This window comes from Oncorhynchus tshawytscha, linkage group LG05 (genome assembly GCF_018296145.1).
Source record: "Oncorhynchus tshawytscha isolate Ot180627B linkage group LG05, Otsh_v2.0, whole genome shotgun sequence".
Classification (NCBI taxonomy): Eukaryota; Metazoa; Chordata; class Actinopteri; order Salmoniformes; family Salmonidae; genus Oncorhynchus; species Oncorhynchus tshawytscha.
The window spans coordinates 85,852,569-85,872,604 of record NC_056433.1 but is presented as its reverse complement, the minus strand read 5'-3'; the positions used below and the strand labels follow the sequence as shown (position 1 = coordinate 85,872,604).

General features: G+C 41.2%; 1 protein-coding gene across 8 annotated transcripts in view; it reads right to left on the bottom strand.

The window, feature by feature from the left end:
- The window catches only part of kif1aa (kinesin family member 1Aa), a 184,150-nt gene that overhangs the window by 162,320 nt on the left and 1,794 nt on the right, over positions 1-20,036 (bottom strand). For all 8 annotated transcript variants that reach the window (XM_042322581.1, XM_042322584.1, XM_042322583.1 and 5 more), the window contains exon 2: positions 11,166-11,355. In XM_042322581.1, coding sequence (XP_042178515.1) covers positions 11,166-11,271 — 106 coding nt within the window. In that variant the 5' untranslated portion in view covers positions 11,272-11,355. The remainder of the gene's footprint in view (positions 1-11,165; positions 11,356-20,036) is intronic.

Here is a 20,036-nt window from a genome sequence, read left to right as displayed (position 1 = left end):
ATCAGTGGCTTTACCTTACTGAACAGACTGGATATCAGTGGCTTTACCTTATTGAACAGACTGGATATTAGTGGCTTTACCTTACTGAACAAACTGGATATCAGTGGCTTTACCTTACTGAACAGACTGGATATCAGTGGCTTTACCTTACTGAACAGACTGGATATCAGTGGCTTTACCTTACTGAACAGATGGGATATCAGTGGCTTTACCTTACTGAACAGACTGGATATCAGTGGCTTTACCTTACTAAACACACTGGATATCAGTGGCTTTACCTTACTGAACAGACGGGATATCAGTGGCTTTACCTTACTGAACAGACAGGATATCAGTGGCTTCACCCTACTGAACAGACTGGATATCAGTGGCTTTACCTTACTGAACAGACTGGATATCAGTGGCTTTACCTTACTGAACAGATGGGATATCAGTGGCTTTACCTTATTGAACAGACTGGATATCAGTGGCTTTACCTTACTGAACAGACTGGATATCAGAGGCTTTACCTTACTGAACAGACTGGATATCAGTGGCTTTATCCTACTAAACAGACTGGATGTCAGTGGCTTTACCTTACTGAACAGACTGGATATCAGTGGCTTTACCTTACTGAACATACGGGATATCAGTGGCTTTACCTTACTGAACAGACTGGATATCAGTGGCTTTACCTTACTGAACAGACGGGATATCAGTGGCTTTACCTTACTGAACAGACGGGATATCAGTGGCTTTACCTTACTGAACAGACTGGATATCAGTGGCTTTACCTTACTGAACAGACTGGATATCAGTGACTTTACCTTACTGAACAGATGGGATATCAGTGGCTTTACCTTACTGAACAGATGGGATATCAGTGGCTTTACCTTACTGAACAGACTGGATATCAGTGGCTTTACCTTACTGAACAGACTGGATATCAGTGGCTTTATCCTACTAAACAGACTGGATATCAGTGGCTTTACCTTACTGAACAGACTGGATATCAGTGGCTTTACCTTACTGAACAGACGGGATATCAGTGGCTTTACCTTACTGAACAGACTGGATATCAGTGGCTTTACCTTACTGAACAGACCGGATATCAGTGGCTTTACCTTACTGAACAAGCTGGATATCAGTGGCTTTACCTTACTGAACAGACTGGATATCAGTGGCTTTACCTTACTGAACAGACTGGATATCAGTGGCTTTACCTTACTGAACAAACTGGATATCAGTGGCTTTATCCTACTGAACAGACTGGATATCAGTGGCTTTACCTTACTGAACAGACTGGATATCAGTGGCTTTACCTTTCTGAACAGACGGGATATCAGTGGCTTTACCTTACTGAACAGATGGATATCAGTGGCGTTACCTTACTGAACAGACTGGATATCAGTGGCTTTACCTTACTGAACAGACAGGATATCAGTGGCTTTACCTTACTGAACAGACGGGATATCAGTGGCTTTACCTTACTGAACAGACGGGATATCAGTGGCTTTACCTTACTGAACAGACGGGATATCAGTGGCTTTACCTTACTGAACAGACGGGATATCAGTGGCTTTACCTTACTGAACAGACGGGATATCAGTGGCTTTACCTTACTGAACAGACGGGATATCAGTGGCTTTACCTTACTGAACAGACGGGATATCAGTGGCTTTACCTTACTGAACAGATGGGATATCAGTGGCTTTACCTTACTGAACAGATGGGATATCAGTGGCTTTACCTTACTGAACAGACGGGATATCAGTGGCTTTATCCTACTGAACAGACTGGATGTCAGTGGCTTTACCTAACTGAACAGACTGGATATCAGTGGCTTTACCTTACTGAACAAACTGGATATCAGTGGCTTTACCTTACTGAACAGACTGGATATCAGTGGCTTTACCTTACTGAACAGATGGGATATCAGTGGCTTTACCTTACTGAACAGACTGGATATCAGTGGCTTTACCTTACTGAACAGACTGGATATCAGTGGCTTTACCTTACTGAACAGACGGGATATCAGTGGCTTTACCTTACTGAACAGACTGGATATTAGTGGCTTTACCTTACTGAACAGACTGGATATCAGTGGCTTTACCTTACTGAACAGACGGGATATCAGTGGCTTTACCTTATTGAACAGACTGGATATTAGTGGCTTTACCTTACTGAACAGATGGGATATCAGTGGCTTTACCTTACTGAACAAACTGGATATCAGTGGCTTTACCTTACTGAACAGACTGGATATCAGTGGCTTTACCTTACTGAACAGATGGGATATCAGTGGCTTTATCCTACTGAACAGACTGGATATCAGTGGCTTTACCTTACTGAACAGACTGGATATCAGTGGCTTTACCTTACTGAACAGACGGGATATCAGTGGCTTTACCTTACTGAACAGACTGGATATCAGTGGCTTTACCTTACTGAACAGACTGGATATCAGTGGCTTTACCTTACTGAACAGACGGGATATCAGTGGCTTTACCTTACTGAACAGACGGGATATCAGTGGCTTTACCTTACTGAACAGACTGGATATCAGTGGCTTTACCTTACTGAACAGACTGGATATCAGTGGCTTTACCTTACTGAACAAACTGGATATCAGTGGCTTTATCCTACTGAACAGACTGGATATCAGTGGCTTTACCTTACTGAACAGACGGGATATCAGTGGCTTTACCTTACTGAACAGACTGGATATCAGTGGCTTTACCTTACTGAACAGACTGGATATCAGTGGCTTTACCTTACTGAACAGACGGGATATCAGTGGCTTTACCTTACTGAACAGATGGGATATCAGTGGCTTTACCTTACTGAACAGACGGGATATCAGTGGCTTTACCTTACTGAACAGACGGGATATCAGTGGCTTTACCTTACTGAACAGATCGGATATCAGTGGCTTTACCTTACTGAACAGACGGGATATCAGTGGCTTTACCTTACTGAACAGACAGGATATCAGTGGCTTTACCTTACTGAACAGATGGGATATCAGTGGCTTTACCTTACTGAACAGACTGGATATCAGTGGCTTTACCTTACTGAACAGACTGGATATCAGTGGCTTTACCTTACTGAACAGATGGGATATCAGTGGCTTTACCTTACTGAACAGATGGGATATCAGTGGCTTTACCTTACTGAACAGACTGGATATCAGTGGCTTTACCTTACTGAACAGACTGGATATCAGTGGCGTTACCTTACTGAACAGACTGGATATCAGTGGCTTTATCCTACTGAACAGACTGGATATCAGTGGCTTTACCTTACTGAACAGACTGGATATCAGTGGCTTTACCTTACTGAACAGATGGGATATCAGTGGCTTTACCTTACTGAACAGACTGGATATCAGTGGCTTTACCTTACTGAACAGACTGGATATCAGTGGCTTTACCTTACTGAACAGACGGGATATCAGTGGCTTTACCTTACTGAACAGACTGGATATTAGTGGCTTTACCTTACTGAACAGACTGGATATCAGTGGCTTTACCTTACTGAACAGACGGGATATCAGTGGCTTTACCTTATTGAACAGACTGGATATTAGTGGCTTTACCTTACTGAACAGATGGGATATCAGTGGCTTTACCTTACTGAACAAACTGGATATCAGTGGCTTTACCTTACTGAACAGACTGGATATCAGTGGCTTTACCTTACTGAACAGACTGGATATCAGTGGCTTTACCTTACTGAACAGACGGGATATCAGTGGCTTTACCTTACTGAACAGACGAGATATCAGTGGCTTTACCTTACTGAACAGACTGGATATCAGTGGCTTTACCTTACTGAACAGACTGGATATCAGTGGCTTTACCTTACTGAACAAACTGGATATCAGTGGCTTTATCCTACTGAACAGACTGGATATCAGTGGCTTTACCTTACTGAACAGACGGGATATCAGTGGCTTTACCTTACTGAACAGATGGGATATCAGTGGCTTTACCTTACTGAACAGACTGGATATCAGTGGCTTTACCTTACTGAACAGACTGGATATCAGTGGCTTTACCTTTCTGAACAGACGGGATATCAGTGGCTTTACCTTACTGAACAGATGGATATCAGTGGCGTTACCTTACTGAACAGACTGGATATCAGTGGCTTTACCTTACTGAACAGACAGGATATCAGTGGCTTTACCTTACTGAACAGACGGGATATCAGTGGCTTTACCTTACTGAACAGACGGGATATCAGTGGCTTTACCTTACTGAACAGACGGGATATCAGTGGCTTTACCTTACTGAACAGACGGGATATCAGTGGCTTTACCTTACTGAACAGACGGGATATCAGTGGCTTTACCTTACTGAACAGACGGGATATCAGTGGCTTTACCTTACTGAACAGACAGGATATCAGTGGCTTTACCTTACTGAACAGATGGGATATCAGTGGCTTTACCTTACTGAAGAGATGGGATATCAGTGGCTTTACCTTACTGAACAGACGGGATATCAGTGGCTTTATCCTACTGAACAGACTGGATGTCAGTGGCTTTACCTAACTGAACAGACTGGATATCAGTGGCTTTACCTTACTGAACAAACTGGATATCAGTGGCTTTACCTTACTGAACAGACTGGATATCAGTGGCTTTACCTTACTGAACAGATGGGATATCAGTGGCTTTACCTTACTGAACAGACTGGATATCAGTGGCTTTACCTTACTGAACAGACTGGATATCAGTGGCTTTACCTTACTGAACAGACGGGATATCAGTGGCTTTACCTTACTGAACAGACTGGATATTAGTGGCTTTACCTTACTGAACAGACTGGATATCAGTGGCTTTACCTTACTGAACAGACGGGATATCAGTGGCTTTACCTTATTGAACAGACTGGATATTAGTGGCTTTACCTTACTGAACAGATGGGATATCAGTGGCTTTACCTTACTGAACAAACTGGATATCAGTGGCTTTACCTTACTGAACAGACTGGATATCAGTGGCTTTACCTTACTGAACAGATGGGATATCAGTGGCTTTATCCTACTGAACAGACTGGATATCAGTGGCTTTACCTTACTGAACAGACTGGATATCAGTGGCTTTACCTTACTGAACAGACGGGATATCAGTGGCTTTACCTTACTGAACAGACTGGATATCAGTGGCTTTACCTTACTGAACAGACTGGATATCAGTGGCTTTACCTTACTGAACAGACGGGATATCAGTGGCTTTACCTTACTGAACAGACGGGATATCAGTGGCTTTACCTTACTGAACAGACTGGATATCAGTGGCTTTACCTTACTGAACAGACTGGATATCAGTGGCTTTACCTTACTGAACAAACTGGATATCAGTGGCTTTATCCTACTGAACAGACTGGATATCAGTGGCTTTACCTTACTGAACAGACGGGATATCAGTGGCTTTACCTTACTGAACAGACTGGATATCAGTGGCTTTACCTTACTGAACAGACTGGATATCAGTGGCTTTACCTTACTGAAAAGACAGGATATCAGTAGCTTTACCTTACTGAACAGACGGGATATCAGTGGCTTTACCTTACTGAACAGATGGGATATCAGTGGCTTTACCTTACTGAACAGACGGGATATCAGTGGCTTTACCTTACTGAACAGACGGGATATCAGTGGCTTTACCTTACTGAACAGATCGGATATCAGTGGCTTTACCTTACTGAACAGACGGGATATCAGTGGCTTTACCTTACTGAACAGACAGGATATCAGTGGCTTTACCTTACTGAACAGATGGGATATCAGTGGCTTTACCTTACTGAACAGACTGGATATCAGTGGCTTTACCTTACTGAACAGACTGGATATCAGTGGCTTTACCTTACTGAACAGATGGGATATCAGTGGCTTTACCTTACTGAACAGATGGGATATCAGTGGCTTTACCTTACTGAACAGACTGGATATCAGTGGCTTTACCTTACTGAACAGACTGGATATCAGTGGCGTTACCTTACTGAACAGACTGGATATCAGTGGCTTTATCCTACTGAACAGACTGGATATCAGTGGCTTTACCTTACTGAACAGACTGGATATCAGTGGCTTTACCTTACTGAACAGATGGGATATCAGTGGCTTTACCTTACTGAACAGACTGGATATCAGTGGCTTTACCTTACTGAACAGACTGGATATCAGTGGCTTTACCTTACTGAACAGACGGGATATCAGTGGCTTTACCTTACTGAACAGACTGGATATTAGTGGCTTTACCTTACTGAACAGACTGGATATCAGTGGCTTTACCTTACTGAACAGACGGGATATCAGTGGCTTTACCTTATTGAACAGACTGGATATTAGTGGCTTTACCTTACTGAACAGATGGGATATCAGTGGCTTTACCTTACTGAACAAACTGGATATCAGTGGCTTTACCTTACTGAACAGACTGGATATCAGTGGCTTTACCTTACTGAACAGACTGGATATCAGTGGCTTTACCTTACTGAACAGACGGGATATCAGTGGCTTTACCTTACTGAACAGACGAGATATCAGTGGCTTTACCTTACTGAACAGACTGGATATCAGTGGCTTTACCTTACTGAACAGACTGGATATCAGTGGCTTTACCTTACTGAACAAACTGGATATCAGTGGCTTTATCCTACTGAACAGACTGGATATCAGTGGCTTTACCTTACTGAACAGACGGGATATCAGTGGCTTTACCTTACTGAACAGATGGGATATCAGTGGCTTTACCTTACTGAACAGATGGGATATCAGTGGCTTTACCTTACTGAACAGACTGGATATCAGTGGCTTTACCTTACTGAACAGACTGGATATCAGTGGCGTTACCTTACTGAACAGACTGGATATCAGTGGCTTTATCCTACTGAACAGACTGGATATCAGTGGCTTTACCTTACTGAACAGATGGGATATCAGTGGCTTTACCTTACTGAACAGACTGGATATCAGTGGCTTTACCTTACTGAACAGACGGGATATCAGTGGCTTTACCTTACTGAACAGACTGGATATTAGTGGCTTTACCTTACTGAACAGACTGGATATCAGTGGCTTTACCTTACTGAACAGACGGGATATCAGTGGCTTTACCTTATTGAACAGACTGGATATTAGTGGCTTTACCTTACTGAACAGATGGGATATCAGTGGCTTTACCTTACTGAACAAACTGGATATCAGTGGCTTTACCTTACTGAACAGACTGGATATCAGTGGCTTTACCTTACTGAACAGATGGGATATCAGTGGCTTTATCCTACTGAACAAACTGGATATCAGTGGCTTTACCTTACTGAACAGACTGGATATCAGTGGCTTTACCTTACTGAACAGACGGGATATCAGTGGCTTTACCTTACTGAACAGACTGGATATCAGTGGCTTTACCTTACTGAACAGACTGGATATCAGTGGCTTTACCTTACTGAACAGACGGGATATCAGTGGCTTTACCTTACTGAACAGACGGGATATCAGTGGCTTTACCTTACTGAACAGACTGGATATCAGTGGCTTTACCTTACTGAACAGACTGGATATCAGTGGCTTTACCTTACTGAACAAACTGGATATCAGTGGCTTCATCCTACTGAACAGACTGGATATCAGTGGCTTTACCTTACTGAACAGACGGGATATCAGTGGCTTTACCTTACTGAACAGACTGGATATCAGCTGCTTTACCTTACTGAACAGACTGGATATCAGTGGCTTTACCTTACTGAACAGACGGGATATCAGTGGCTTTACCTTACTGAACAGACGGGATATCAGTGGCTTTACCTTACTGAACAGACTGGATATCAGTGGCTTTACCTTACTGAACAGACTGGATATCAGTGGCTTTACCTTACTGAACAGATGGGATATCAGTGGCTTTACCTTACTGAACAGATGGGATATCAGTGGCTTTACCTTACTGAACAGACTGGATATCAGTGGCTTTACCTTACTGAACAGACTGGATATCAGTGGCGTTACCTTACTGAACAGACTGGATATCAGTGGCTTTATCCTACTGAACAGACTGGATATCAGTGGCTTTACCTTACTGAACAGACTGGATATCAGTGGCTTTACCTTACTGAACAGATGGGATATCAGTGGCTTTACCTTACTGAACAGACTGGATATCAGTGGCTTTACCTTACTGAACAGACTGGATATCAGTGGCTTTACCTTACTGAACAGACTGGATATCAGTGGCTTTACCTTACTGAACAGACGGGATATCAGTGGCTTTACCTTACTGAACAGACTGGATATTAGTGGCTTTACCTTACTGAACAGACTGGATATCAGTGGCTTTACCTTACTGAACAGACGGGATATCAGTGGCTTTACCTTATTGAACAGACTGGATATTAGTGGCTTTACCTTACTGAACAGATGGGATATCAGTGGCTTTACCTTACTGAACAAACTGGATATCAGTGGCTTTACCTTACTGAACAGACTGGATATCAGTGGCTTTACCTTACTGAACAGACTGGATATCAGTGGCTTTACCTTACTGAACAGACGGGATATCAGTGGCTTTACCTTACTGAACAGACGGGATATCAGTGGCTTTACCTTACTGAACAGACTGGATATCAGTGGCTTTACCTTACTGAACAGACTGGATATCAGTGGCTTTACCTTACTGAACAAACTGGATATCAGTGGCTTTATCCTACTGAACAGACTGGATATCAGTGGCTTTACCTTACTGAACAGACGGGATATCAGTGGCTTTACCTTACTGAACAGATGGGATATCAGTGGCTTTACCTTACTGAACAGATGGGATATCAGTGGCTTTACCTTACTGAACAGACTGGATATCAGTGGCTTTACCTTACTGAACAGACTGGATATCAGTGGCGTTACCTTACTGAACAGACTGGATATCAGTGGCTTTATCCTACTGAACAGACTGGATATCAGTGGCTTTACCTTACTGAACAGACTGGATATCAGTGGCTTTACCTTACTGAACAGACGGGATATCAGTGGCTTTACCTTACTGAACAGACTGGATATCAGTGGCTTTACCTTACTAAACACACTGGATATCAGTGGCTTTACCTTACTGAACAGACGGGATATCAGTGGCTTTACCTTACTGAACAGACAGGATATCAGTGGCTTCACCCTACTGAACAGACTGGATATCAGTGGCTTTACCTTACTGAACAGACTGGATATCAGTGGCTTTACCTTACTGAACAGATGGGATATCAGTGGCTTTACCTTATTGAACAGACTGGATATCAGTGGCTTTACCTTACTGAACAGACTGGATATCAGTGGCTTTACCTTACTGAACAGACTGGATATCAGTGGCTTTACCTTACTGAACAGACTGGATATCAGTGGCTTTACCTTACTGAACAGACTGGATATCAGTGGCTTTACCTTACTGAACAGACTGGATATCAGTGGCTTTACCTTACTGAACAGACTGGATATCAGTGGCTTTACCTTACTGAACAGACTGGATATCAGTGGCTTTACCTCACTGAACAGACTGGATATCAGTGGCTTTACCTTTCTGAACAGACGGGATATCAGTGGCTTTACCTTACTGAACAGATGGATATCAGTGGCTTTACCTTACTGAACAGACGGGATATCAGTGGCTTTACCTTATTGAACAGACTGGATATCAGTGGCTTTACCTTACTGAACAGATGGATGTCAGTGGCTTTACCTTACTGAACAGACTGGATATCAGTGGCTTTACCTTACTGAACAGACTGGATATCAGTGGCTTTACCTTACTGAACAGACTGGATATCAGTGGCTTTACCTTACTGAACAGACTGGATATCAGTGGCTTTACCTTACTGAACAGACTGGATATCAGTGGCTTTACCTTACTGAACAGACTGGATATCAGTGGCTTTACCTCACTGAACAGACTGGATATCAGTGGCTTTACCTTTCTGAACAGACGGGATATCAGTGGCTTTACCTTACTGAACAGATGGATATCAGTGGCTTTACCTTACTGAACAGACGGGATATCAGTGGCTTTACCTTATTGAACAGACTGGATATCAGTGGCTTTACCTTACTGAACAGATGGATGTCAGTGGCTTTACCTTACTGAACAGATGGGATATCAAGTCTCTCTCCAGTCTCCTCACCACCATGTCTTAGGCCTCTCCTTACCTTAACTTGGGCCAGCAGGTAGGCTAGTGGTTAGAGCCTTGGACTTGTAACCGAAAGGTTGCTAATTCGAATCCCCGAGCTGACAAGGTAAAAATCTGTCGCTCTGCCCCTGAACAAGGCAGTTAACCCATTGTTCCTAGGCCGTCATTGAAAATAAGAATTTGTTCTTAACTGACTTGCCTGGTTAAATAAAGGTAAAATACAGATATATATTTTTAAACTTTGCTATCCCAAGGAGCACAAATACACAAGACAGAGGTGGCTGACCATCAAAATCTCAACTTCAGCCTCAATAAATTCCTCAAAGGCACAGACAGATGTGTAGATATGAAAGCCTATTCTAGCGTCTCAGGTTCAGATTATTTCTAGAAAAATTAATGTTGATCATTATAGTTTCCTAACTGCGCAATGCAAAGCTACTCTAGCATAGAACATAATGTTGTAGGCCCCAAATACAATCCTTTCACTAACCATATGGAAACCAATCAGAGGAGGCTGGTGGGAGGGAGCTATAGGAGGATGTAATGGCTGGAATGGAATTATTGGGACAGGATCAAGCACATGGCAATTACAATGAACCCGTCCTCCTATAGATCCTCCCACCAGCCTCCTCTGAACCCAATCTCTAAAAACAGGTACCAGACACTGCCCTCAAAGTCAAAATCACATGATCTTATGCTGCCACATTAAATTACTTACTACACACTTAGAAAACAGGGTTCCCGTAGGATAAACCCTTTTTGGATCAGCGGAGAACCATTTTTGGTTCCATGTAGAACCTTACTTTTAGAAAGGTGTGTGTGTGTGTGTGTGTGTGTGTGTGTGTGTGTGTGTGTGTGTGTGTGTGTGTGTGTGTGTGTGTGTGTGTGTGTGTGTGTGTGTGTGTGCGTGTGTGTGTGTGTGTGTGTGTGTGCGTATGTGTGTGTGTGTGTGTGTGTGTGTGTGTGTGTGTGTGTGTGTGTGTGCGTGCGTGCGTGCGTGATACTCACTGGTTGTGTTTCCTGACATCTGGATGATGCATTTGCTGTCCTTTCCCATCTCTCTGGAGTTGAAGGGGCGGACCCGCACCGCCACCTTCACAGAGGCCCCGGACATGGTGCCTCCTGCCTGGGACCAGCCTGCTCGGAGCGCCTCTCAAAACGGGCCCAAACACAGGGCCTGGGAGATGGAAAGCAACACCTGTAAAAGAAAATGAACAGTAGAAAATTAACAGTAGAAAAGGTCAAATCCTGTGTGTGTTAACGTTAACTATCTGTCAGCTTTTCTCACTGCTATCAACACGGTCTCTGTTTTTAGTATTGATGTGATATAGTTATACCCTATTACTGTGACTGAACCCTACGATTGGTTTCCAGTTGATCACCACAGAGTCAAATAGAGCAACGCTAAGAATCGTAAACATTATACTGTAGCTCCATGGTGTGACCTTGTTGTAAACATTATACTGTAGCTCCATGGTGTGACCTTGTTGTAAACATTATACTGTAGCTCCATGGTGTGACCTTGTTGTAAATATTATACTGTAGCTCCATGGTGTGACCTTGTTGTAGACATTATACTGTAGCTCCATGGTGTGACCTTGTTGTAAACATTATACTGTAGCTCCATGGTGTGACCTTGTTGTAAACATTATACTGTAGCTCCATGGTATGACCTTGTTGTAAATATTATACTGTAGCTCCATGGTGTGACCTTGTTGTAAATATTATACTGTAGCTCCATGGTGTGACCTTGTTGTAAACATTATACTGTAGCTCCATGGTGTGACCTTGTCGTAAACATTATACTGTAGCTCCATGGTGTGACCTTGTCGTAAACATTATACTGTAGCTCCATGGTGTGACCTTGTTGTAAACATTATACTGTAGCTCCATGGTGTGACCTTGTCGTAAACATTATACTGTTTCTCCATGGTGTGACCTTGTCGTAAACATCATACTGTAGCTCCATGGTGTGACCTTGTTGTAAACATTATACTGTAGCTCCATGGTGTGACCTTGTTGTAAACATTATACTGTAGCTCCATGGTGTGACCTTGTCATAAACATTATACTGTAGCTCCATGGTGTGACCTTGTCGTAAACATTACACTGTAGCTCCATGGTGTGACCTTGTTGTAAACATTATACTGTAGCTCCATGGTGTGACCTTGTCGTAAACATTATACTGTAGCTCCATGGTGTGACCTTGTCGTAAACATTATACTGTTTCTCCATGGTGTGACCTTGTTGTAAACATTATACTGTAGCTCCATGGTGTGACCTTGTCGTAAACATTATACTGTTTCTCCATGGTGTGACCTTGTCGTAAACATTATACTGTTTCTCCATGGTGTGACCTTGTCGTAAACATTATACTGTTTCTCCATGGTGTGACCTTGTCATAAACATTATACTGTAGCTCCATGGTGTGACCTTGTCGTAAACATTACACTGTAGCTCCATGGTGTGACCTTGTTGTAAACATTATACTGTAGCTCCATGGTGTGACCTTGTTGTAAACATTATACTGTAGCTCTATGGTGTGACCTTGTTGTAAACATTATACTGTTTCTCCATGGTGTGACCTTGTCGTAAACATTATACTGTTTCTCCATGGTGTGACCTTGTTGTAAACATTATACTGTAGCTCCATGGTGTGACCTTGTCGTAAACATTATACTGTTTCTCCATGGTGTGACCTTGTTGTAAACATTATACTGTAGCTCCATGGTGTGACCTTGTCGTAAACATTATACTGTAGCTCCATGGTGTGACCTTGTCGTAAACATTATACTGTAGCTCCATGGTGTGACCTTGTCGTAAACATTATACTGTAACTCCACAGTGTTTCGTGTTCACCTTGCGTGACTTTGCACCACTATTACACCAGGGTTCCTGCATCCCAAATGGCATCCTATTCCCTATGTAGTGCACTACTTTAGACCAGGGCCCCATAGGGGTCTCTAATCAAAAGTAGTGCACTATAAAGGCAATAGGGTGCCATTTGGCCCGCATATCAGATCACAGAGCCCTTCTGCTGCGTTTCCATTAAGGTAAACAGGAAGGAAGTATAGTGATTCAAGAAACCTCTTCTCCTGGAAGGATAAAGCTCATAAATTACATTAGTTCAGCTACAGTAGCTAAGATCCTTGATCACTAAAGATGTAGACTCCCTCCCTCTGCTCTGTCCGTCCATATCACTATGGCAACCTACTCCTCCGAGAGTCATCGAGCACTCTCAAATCTATAATCTATATACAGTGCCTTGCGAAAGTATTCGGCCCCCTTGAACTTTGCGACCTTTTGCCACATTTCAGGCTTCAAACATAAAGAAATAAAACTGTATTTTTTTTGTGAAGAATCAACAACAAGTGGGACACAATCATGAAGTGGAACGACATTTATTGGATATTTCAAACTTTTTTAACAAATCAAAAACTGAAAAATTGGGCGTGCAAAATTATTCAGCCCCCTTAAGTTAATACTTTGTAGCGCCACCTTTTGCTGCGATTACAGCTGTAAGTCGCTTGGGGTATGTCTCTATCAGTTTTGCACATCGAGAGACTGAAATTTATTCCCATTCCTCCTTGCAAAACAGCTCGAGCTCAGTGAGGTTGGCTGGAGAGCATTTGTGAACAGCAGTTTTCAGTTCTTTCCACAGATTCTCGATTGGATTCAGGTCTGGACTTTGACTTGGCCATTCTAACACCTGGATATGTTTATTTTTGAACCATTCCATTGTAGATTTTGCTTTATGTTTTGGATCATTGTCTTGTTGGAAGACAAATCTCCGTCCCAGTCTCAGGTCTTTTGCAGACTCCATCAGGTTTTCTTCCAGAATGGTCCTGTATTTGGCTCCATCCATCTTCCCATCAATTTTAACCATCTTCCCTGTCCCTGCTGAAGAAAAGCAGGCCCAAACCATGATGCTGCCACCACCATGTTTGACAGTGGGGATGTTGTGGTCAGGGTGATGAGCTGTGTTGCTTTTACGCCAAACATAACATTTTGCATTGTTGCCAAAAAGTTCAATTTTGGTTTCATCTGACCAGAGCACCTTCTTCCACATGTTTGGTGTGTCTCCCAGGTGGCTTGTGGCAAACTTTAAACGACACTTTTTATGGATATCTTTAAGAAATGGCTTTCTTCTTGCCACTCTTCCATAAAGGCCAGATTTGTGCAATATACGACTGATTGTTGTCCTATGGACAGAGTCTCCCACCTCAGCTGTAGATCTCTGCAGTTCATCCAGAGTGATCATGGGCCTCTTGGCTGCATCTCTGATCAGTCTTCTCCTTGTATGAGCTGAAAGTTTAGAGGGACGGCCAGGTCTTGGTAGATTTGCAGTGGTCTGATATTCCTTCCATTTCAATATTATCGCTTGCACAGTGCTCCTTTGGATGTTTAAAGCTTGGGAAATCTTTTTGTATCCAAATCCGGCTTTAAACTTCTTCACAACAGTATCTCGGACCTGCCTGGTGTGTTCCTTGTTCTTCATGATGCTCTCTGCGCTTTTAACGGACCTCTGAGACTATCACAGTGCAGGTGCATTTATACGGAGACTTGATTACACACAGGTGGATTGTATTTATCATCATTAGTCATTTAGGTCAACATTGGATCATTCAGAGATCCTCACTGAACTTCTGGAGAGAGTTTGCTGCACTGAAAGTAAAGGGGCTGAATAATTTTGCACGCCCAATTTTTCAGTTTTTGATTTGTTAAAAAAGTTTGAAATATCCAATAAATGTTGTTCCACTTCATGATTGTGTCCCACTTGTTGTTGATTCTTCACAAAAAATACAGTTTTATATCTTTATATCTTTGAAGCCTGAAATGTGGCAAAAGGTCGCAAAGTTCAAGGGGGCCGAATACTTTCGCAAGGCACTGTATCTATATACCACCCGATGCTACAGGAAGGCCATAAATATCATCAAGGACATCAACCACCCGAGCCACTGCCTGTTCACCCCGCTGTCATCCAGAAGGCGAGGTCAGTACAGGTGCATCAAAGCTGGGACCGAGAGACTGAAAAACAGCTTCTATCTCAAGGCCACTGTTAAACAGCCACCACTAACATTGAGTGGCTACTGCCAACACACTGTCAATGACACTGACTCTACTCCAGCCACTTTAATAATGGGAATTGATGGGAAATGATGTAAATATATCACTAGCCACTTTAAACAATGCTACCTTATATAATGTTACTTACCCTACATTATTAATCTCATATACATACGTAGATACTGTACTCTATATCATCGACTGCATCCTTATGTAATACATGTATCACTAGCCACTTTAACTATGCCACTTGGTTTACATACTCATCTCATATGTATATACTGTACTCGATATCATCTACTGCATCTTGCCTATGCTGCTCTGTACCATCACTCATTCATATATCCTTATGTACATATTCTTTATCCCCTTACACTGTGTATAAGACAGTAGTTTTTTGGAATTGTTAGTTAGATTACTTGTTCGTTATTACTGCATTGTCGGAACTAGAAGCACAAGCATTTCGCTACACTCGCATTAACATCTGCTAACCATGTGTATGTGACAAATAAAAATTTGATTTGATTTGATTTGATTCGATTATCTATAAGCCTTGTTATTGAGAAAGGCCATCGTAGGCAGACCTGGCTCTCAAGAGAAGACAGGCTATGTACACACTGCCCACAAAACGAGGTGGAAACTGAGCTGCACATCCTAACCTCCTGCCCAATGTATGATCATATTAGAGACACATAGAGTGCCTTCGGAAATCACGAGAGACTATGACCTGTCATTCAATTAAATCCATCTGTGTACAAACAAGGCCTCACATCCCCTGGTCCAGACCCCCACCAGTGGGCTACAATAGAGGGCGCCTGACTGTGTGGCTGTCTCATAAAAGGAGCATGCATGGTCAGCTCCAGCCGAGGGGAGATGGGAATCTAGCCTAGTGGCAACAATAGAAGTGCAGCCACAGCTGAATGACAGGCCGCTTCCTAGGATTACCCTGGTCCAATGACACAGAGACAGACCAGTCAGTCAGTCAGTCAATGTCAGTCAATCAATCAGTCAGTCAGCCAGCCAGTCACACTAGCCCAATAACACAGAGACAGACCAGTCAGTCAATCACTCAATCAGTCAATCAATCAGTCAGTCAGTCAATCAGTCAGTCAGTCAGTCAGTGAGTCAGTCAGCCAGACAGTCAGTCAGTCAGTCACAACAGACATAGACTAGACCAGTCCGTCAGTCACAACAGACATAGACTAGACCAGTCAGTCACAACAGACATAGACTAGACCAGTCAGTCACAACAGACACAGACTAGACCAGTCAGTCACAACAGACATAGACTAGACCAGTCAGTCACAACAGACACAGACTAGACCAGTCAGTCACAACAGACACAGACTAGACCAGTCAGTCACAACAGACATAGACTAGACCAGTCAGTCAGTCACAACAGACACAGAGCAGACCAGTCAGTCAGTCAGTCACAACAGACACAGAGCAGACCAGTCAGTCACAACAGACATAGACTAGACCAGTCTGTCAGTCAGTCACAACAGACACAGAGCAGACCAGTCAGACACAACAGACACAGAGCAGACCAGGGTTCAGGACTGGGAGAATACAGGACCTATGGGTATAAATAATGTCTGGATGAGTTACGTACAGTAGGATAGGATGTAATCATATTTCTATAGCAATTAGTTATCAATGAGTTACATACAGTAGGATAGGATATAATCATATTTCTATAGCAATTAGTTATCAATGAGTTACATGCAGTAGGATAGGATATAATCATATTTCTATAGCAATTAGTTATCAATGAGTTACATGCAGTAGGATTACATGCTCAGCTGTCTCTGTAAGGGAATATATTGAATTTCACAGTGTATTTTGACATACAATATTTGGAGATGTGTTTGTGTGCTGTTGAAATCAATGAAAAACCATTCAAAGTAATTATAATAGTGAACAATAATTCACCAGCCTCCCTGTTCGCGTCATTAATATGACCTACTGTTTGACAAAATATCTAAAATAATGTTCGGATTTGACGTATAGAATCATAAGCACAATACTAATAGGCCTATAACATATCGGTAAAAACACCAATATCACCATGATGGTGGTTGGTCTAAAAACTGCACCGTCACACAAGGCGTAGTTCCTTTCTCCTCATTGGCTGCCCCCTAAGGCCCCTATGGTGTCCGGAACACACATCAGGTTATAAATAGCCTTCAAGTTACCCAACCAGTTCCCAATGTTAAACCATTACCATATCCAAATATAACCTAGACTATTAATATTTTACTGAGTATGGTATAAAAATAAAAAAAAATGGAATAATTGTAATCGATTCCCACCATAACACCATAATATCACCATAACACCATAATATCACCATAACACCATAATATCACCATAATATCACCATAACACCATAATATCACCACAACACCATAATATCACCATAATATCACCATAACACCATAATATCACCATATCACCATAACATTATCATAATATCACCATATCACCATAACATTACCATAATATCACCATATCACCATAATATCACCATATCACCATAACATCACCATAATATCACCATAACATCACCATAACATCACCATAATATCACCATAACACCACAATATCACCATAACACCATAATATCACCATAACACCATAACATCACCATAATATCACCATAACATCACCATAATATCGCCATAACATCACCATAACATCACCATAATATCACCATAATATCACCATAACACCACAATATCACCATAACACCATAATATCACCATAACACCATAATATCACCATAACACCATAATATCACCATATCACCATAACATCACCATAATATCACCATAACACCATAATATCACCATAATACCATAACATCACCATAATATCACCATAACACCATAATATCACAATATCACCATAACATCACCATAATATCACCATAACACCATAATATCACCATAACACCATAATATCACCATAATATCACCATATCACCATAACATCACCATAACATCACCATAATATCACCATAATATCACCATAACACCACAATATCACCATAACACCATAATATCACCATAATACCATAATATCACCATAATACCATAATATCACCATAATATCACCATAACATCACCATAACACCATAATATCACCATAACACCATAATATCACCATAACACCATAATATCACCATAATACCATAATATCACCATAATATCACCATAACATCACCATAACACCATAACACCACAATATCACCATAACACCATAACACCATAATATGACCATAACACCATAACATCACCATAACACCATAATATCACCATAACACCATAATATCACCATAACACCATAATATCACCATAATATCACCATAACACCATAATATCACCATAACACCATAATATCACCATAATACCATAATATCACCATAATATCACCATAACTTCACCATAACACCATAACACCACAATATCACCATAACACCATAATATCACCATAACACCATAACACCATAATATGACCATAACACCATAACATCACCATAACACCATAATATCACCATAACACCATAATATCACCATAATATCACCATAATACCACAATATCACCATAACACCATAATATCACCATAACACCATAACACCATAATATGACCATAACACCATAACATCACCATATCACCATAACATCACCATAACATCACCATAATATCACCATAATATCACCATAACACCACAATATCACCATAACACCATAATATCACCATAATACCATAATATCACCATAATACCATAATATCACCATAATATCACCATAACATCACCATAACACCATAATATCACCATAACACCATAATATCACCATAACACCATAATATCACCATAATACCATAATATCACCATAATATCACCATAACATCACCATAACACCATAACACCACAATATCACCATAACACCATAACACCATAATATGACCATAACACCATAACATCACCATAACACCATAATATCACCATAACACCATAATATCACCATAACACCATAATATCACCATAACACCATAATATCACCATAACACCATAATATCACCATAATACCATAATATCACCATAATATCACCATAACTTCACCATAACACCATAACACCACAATATCACCATAACACCATAATATCACCATAACACCATAACACCATAATATGACCATAACACCATAACATCACCATAACACCATAATATCACCATAACACCATAATATCACCATAATATCACCATAATACCACAATATCACCATAACACCATAATATCACCATAACACCATAACACCATAATATGACCATAACACCATAACATCACCATAACACCATAATATCACCATAACACCATAATATCACCATAACACCATAATATGACCATAATATCACCATAACACCATAATATGACCATAACACCATAACATCACCATAACACCATAACATCACCATAACACCATAATATCACCATAACACCATAATTTAACCATAATATCACCATAACACCATAATATGACCATAACACCATAACATCACCATAACACCATATTATCACCATAACACCATAACACCATAATATCACCATAACATCACCATAATATCACCATAACACCAGGCTATTATCTGCTAGGCCTGCGTGTAGGCTTAATCTGACATGAGGTGAGTAGTCCATTTGACTGCCATTTTATAGAAATACTGTAATAATGAGGTTATTAACACAGGCTTTTGATTTTAAAAAAATATCACCATAACACCATAATATCACCATAATATCACCATAACAC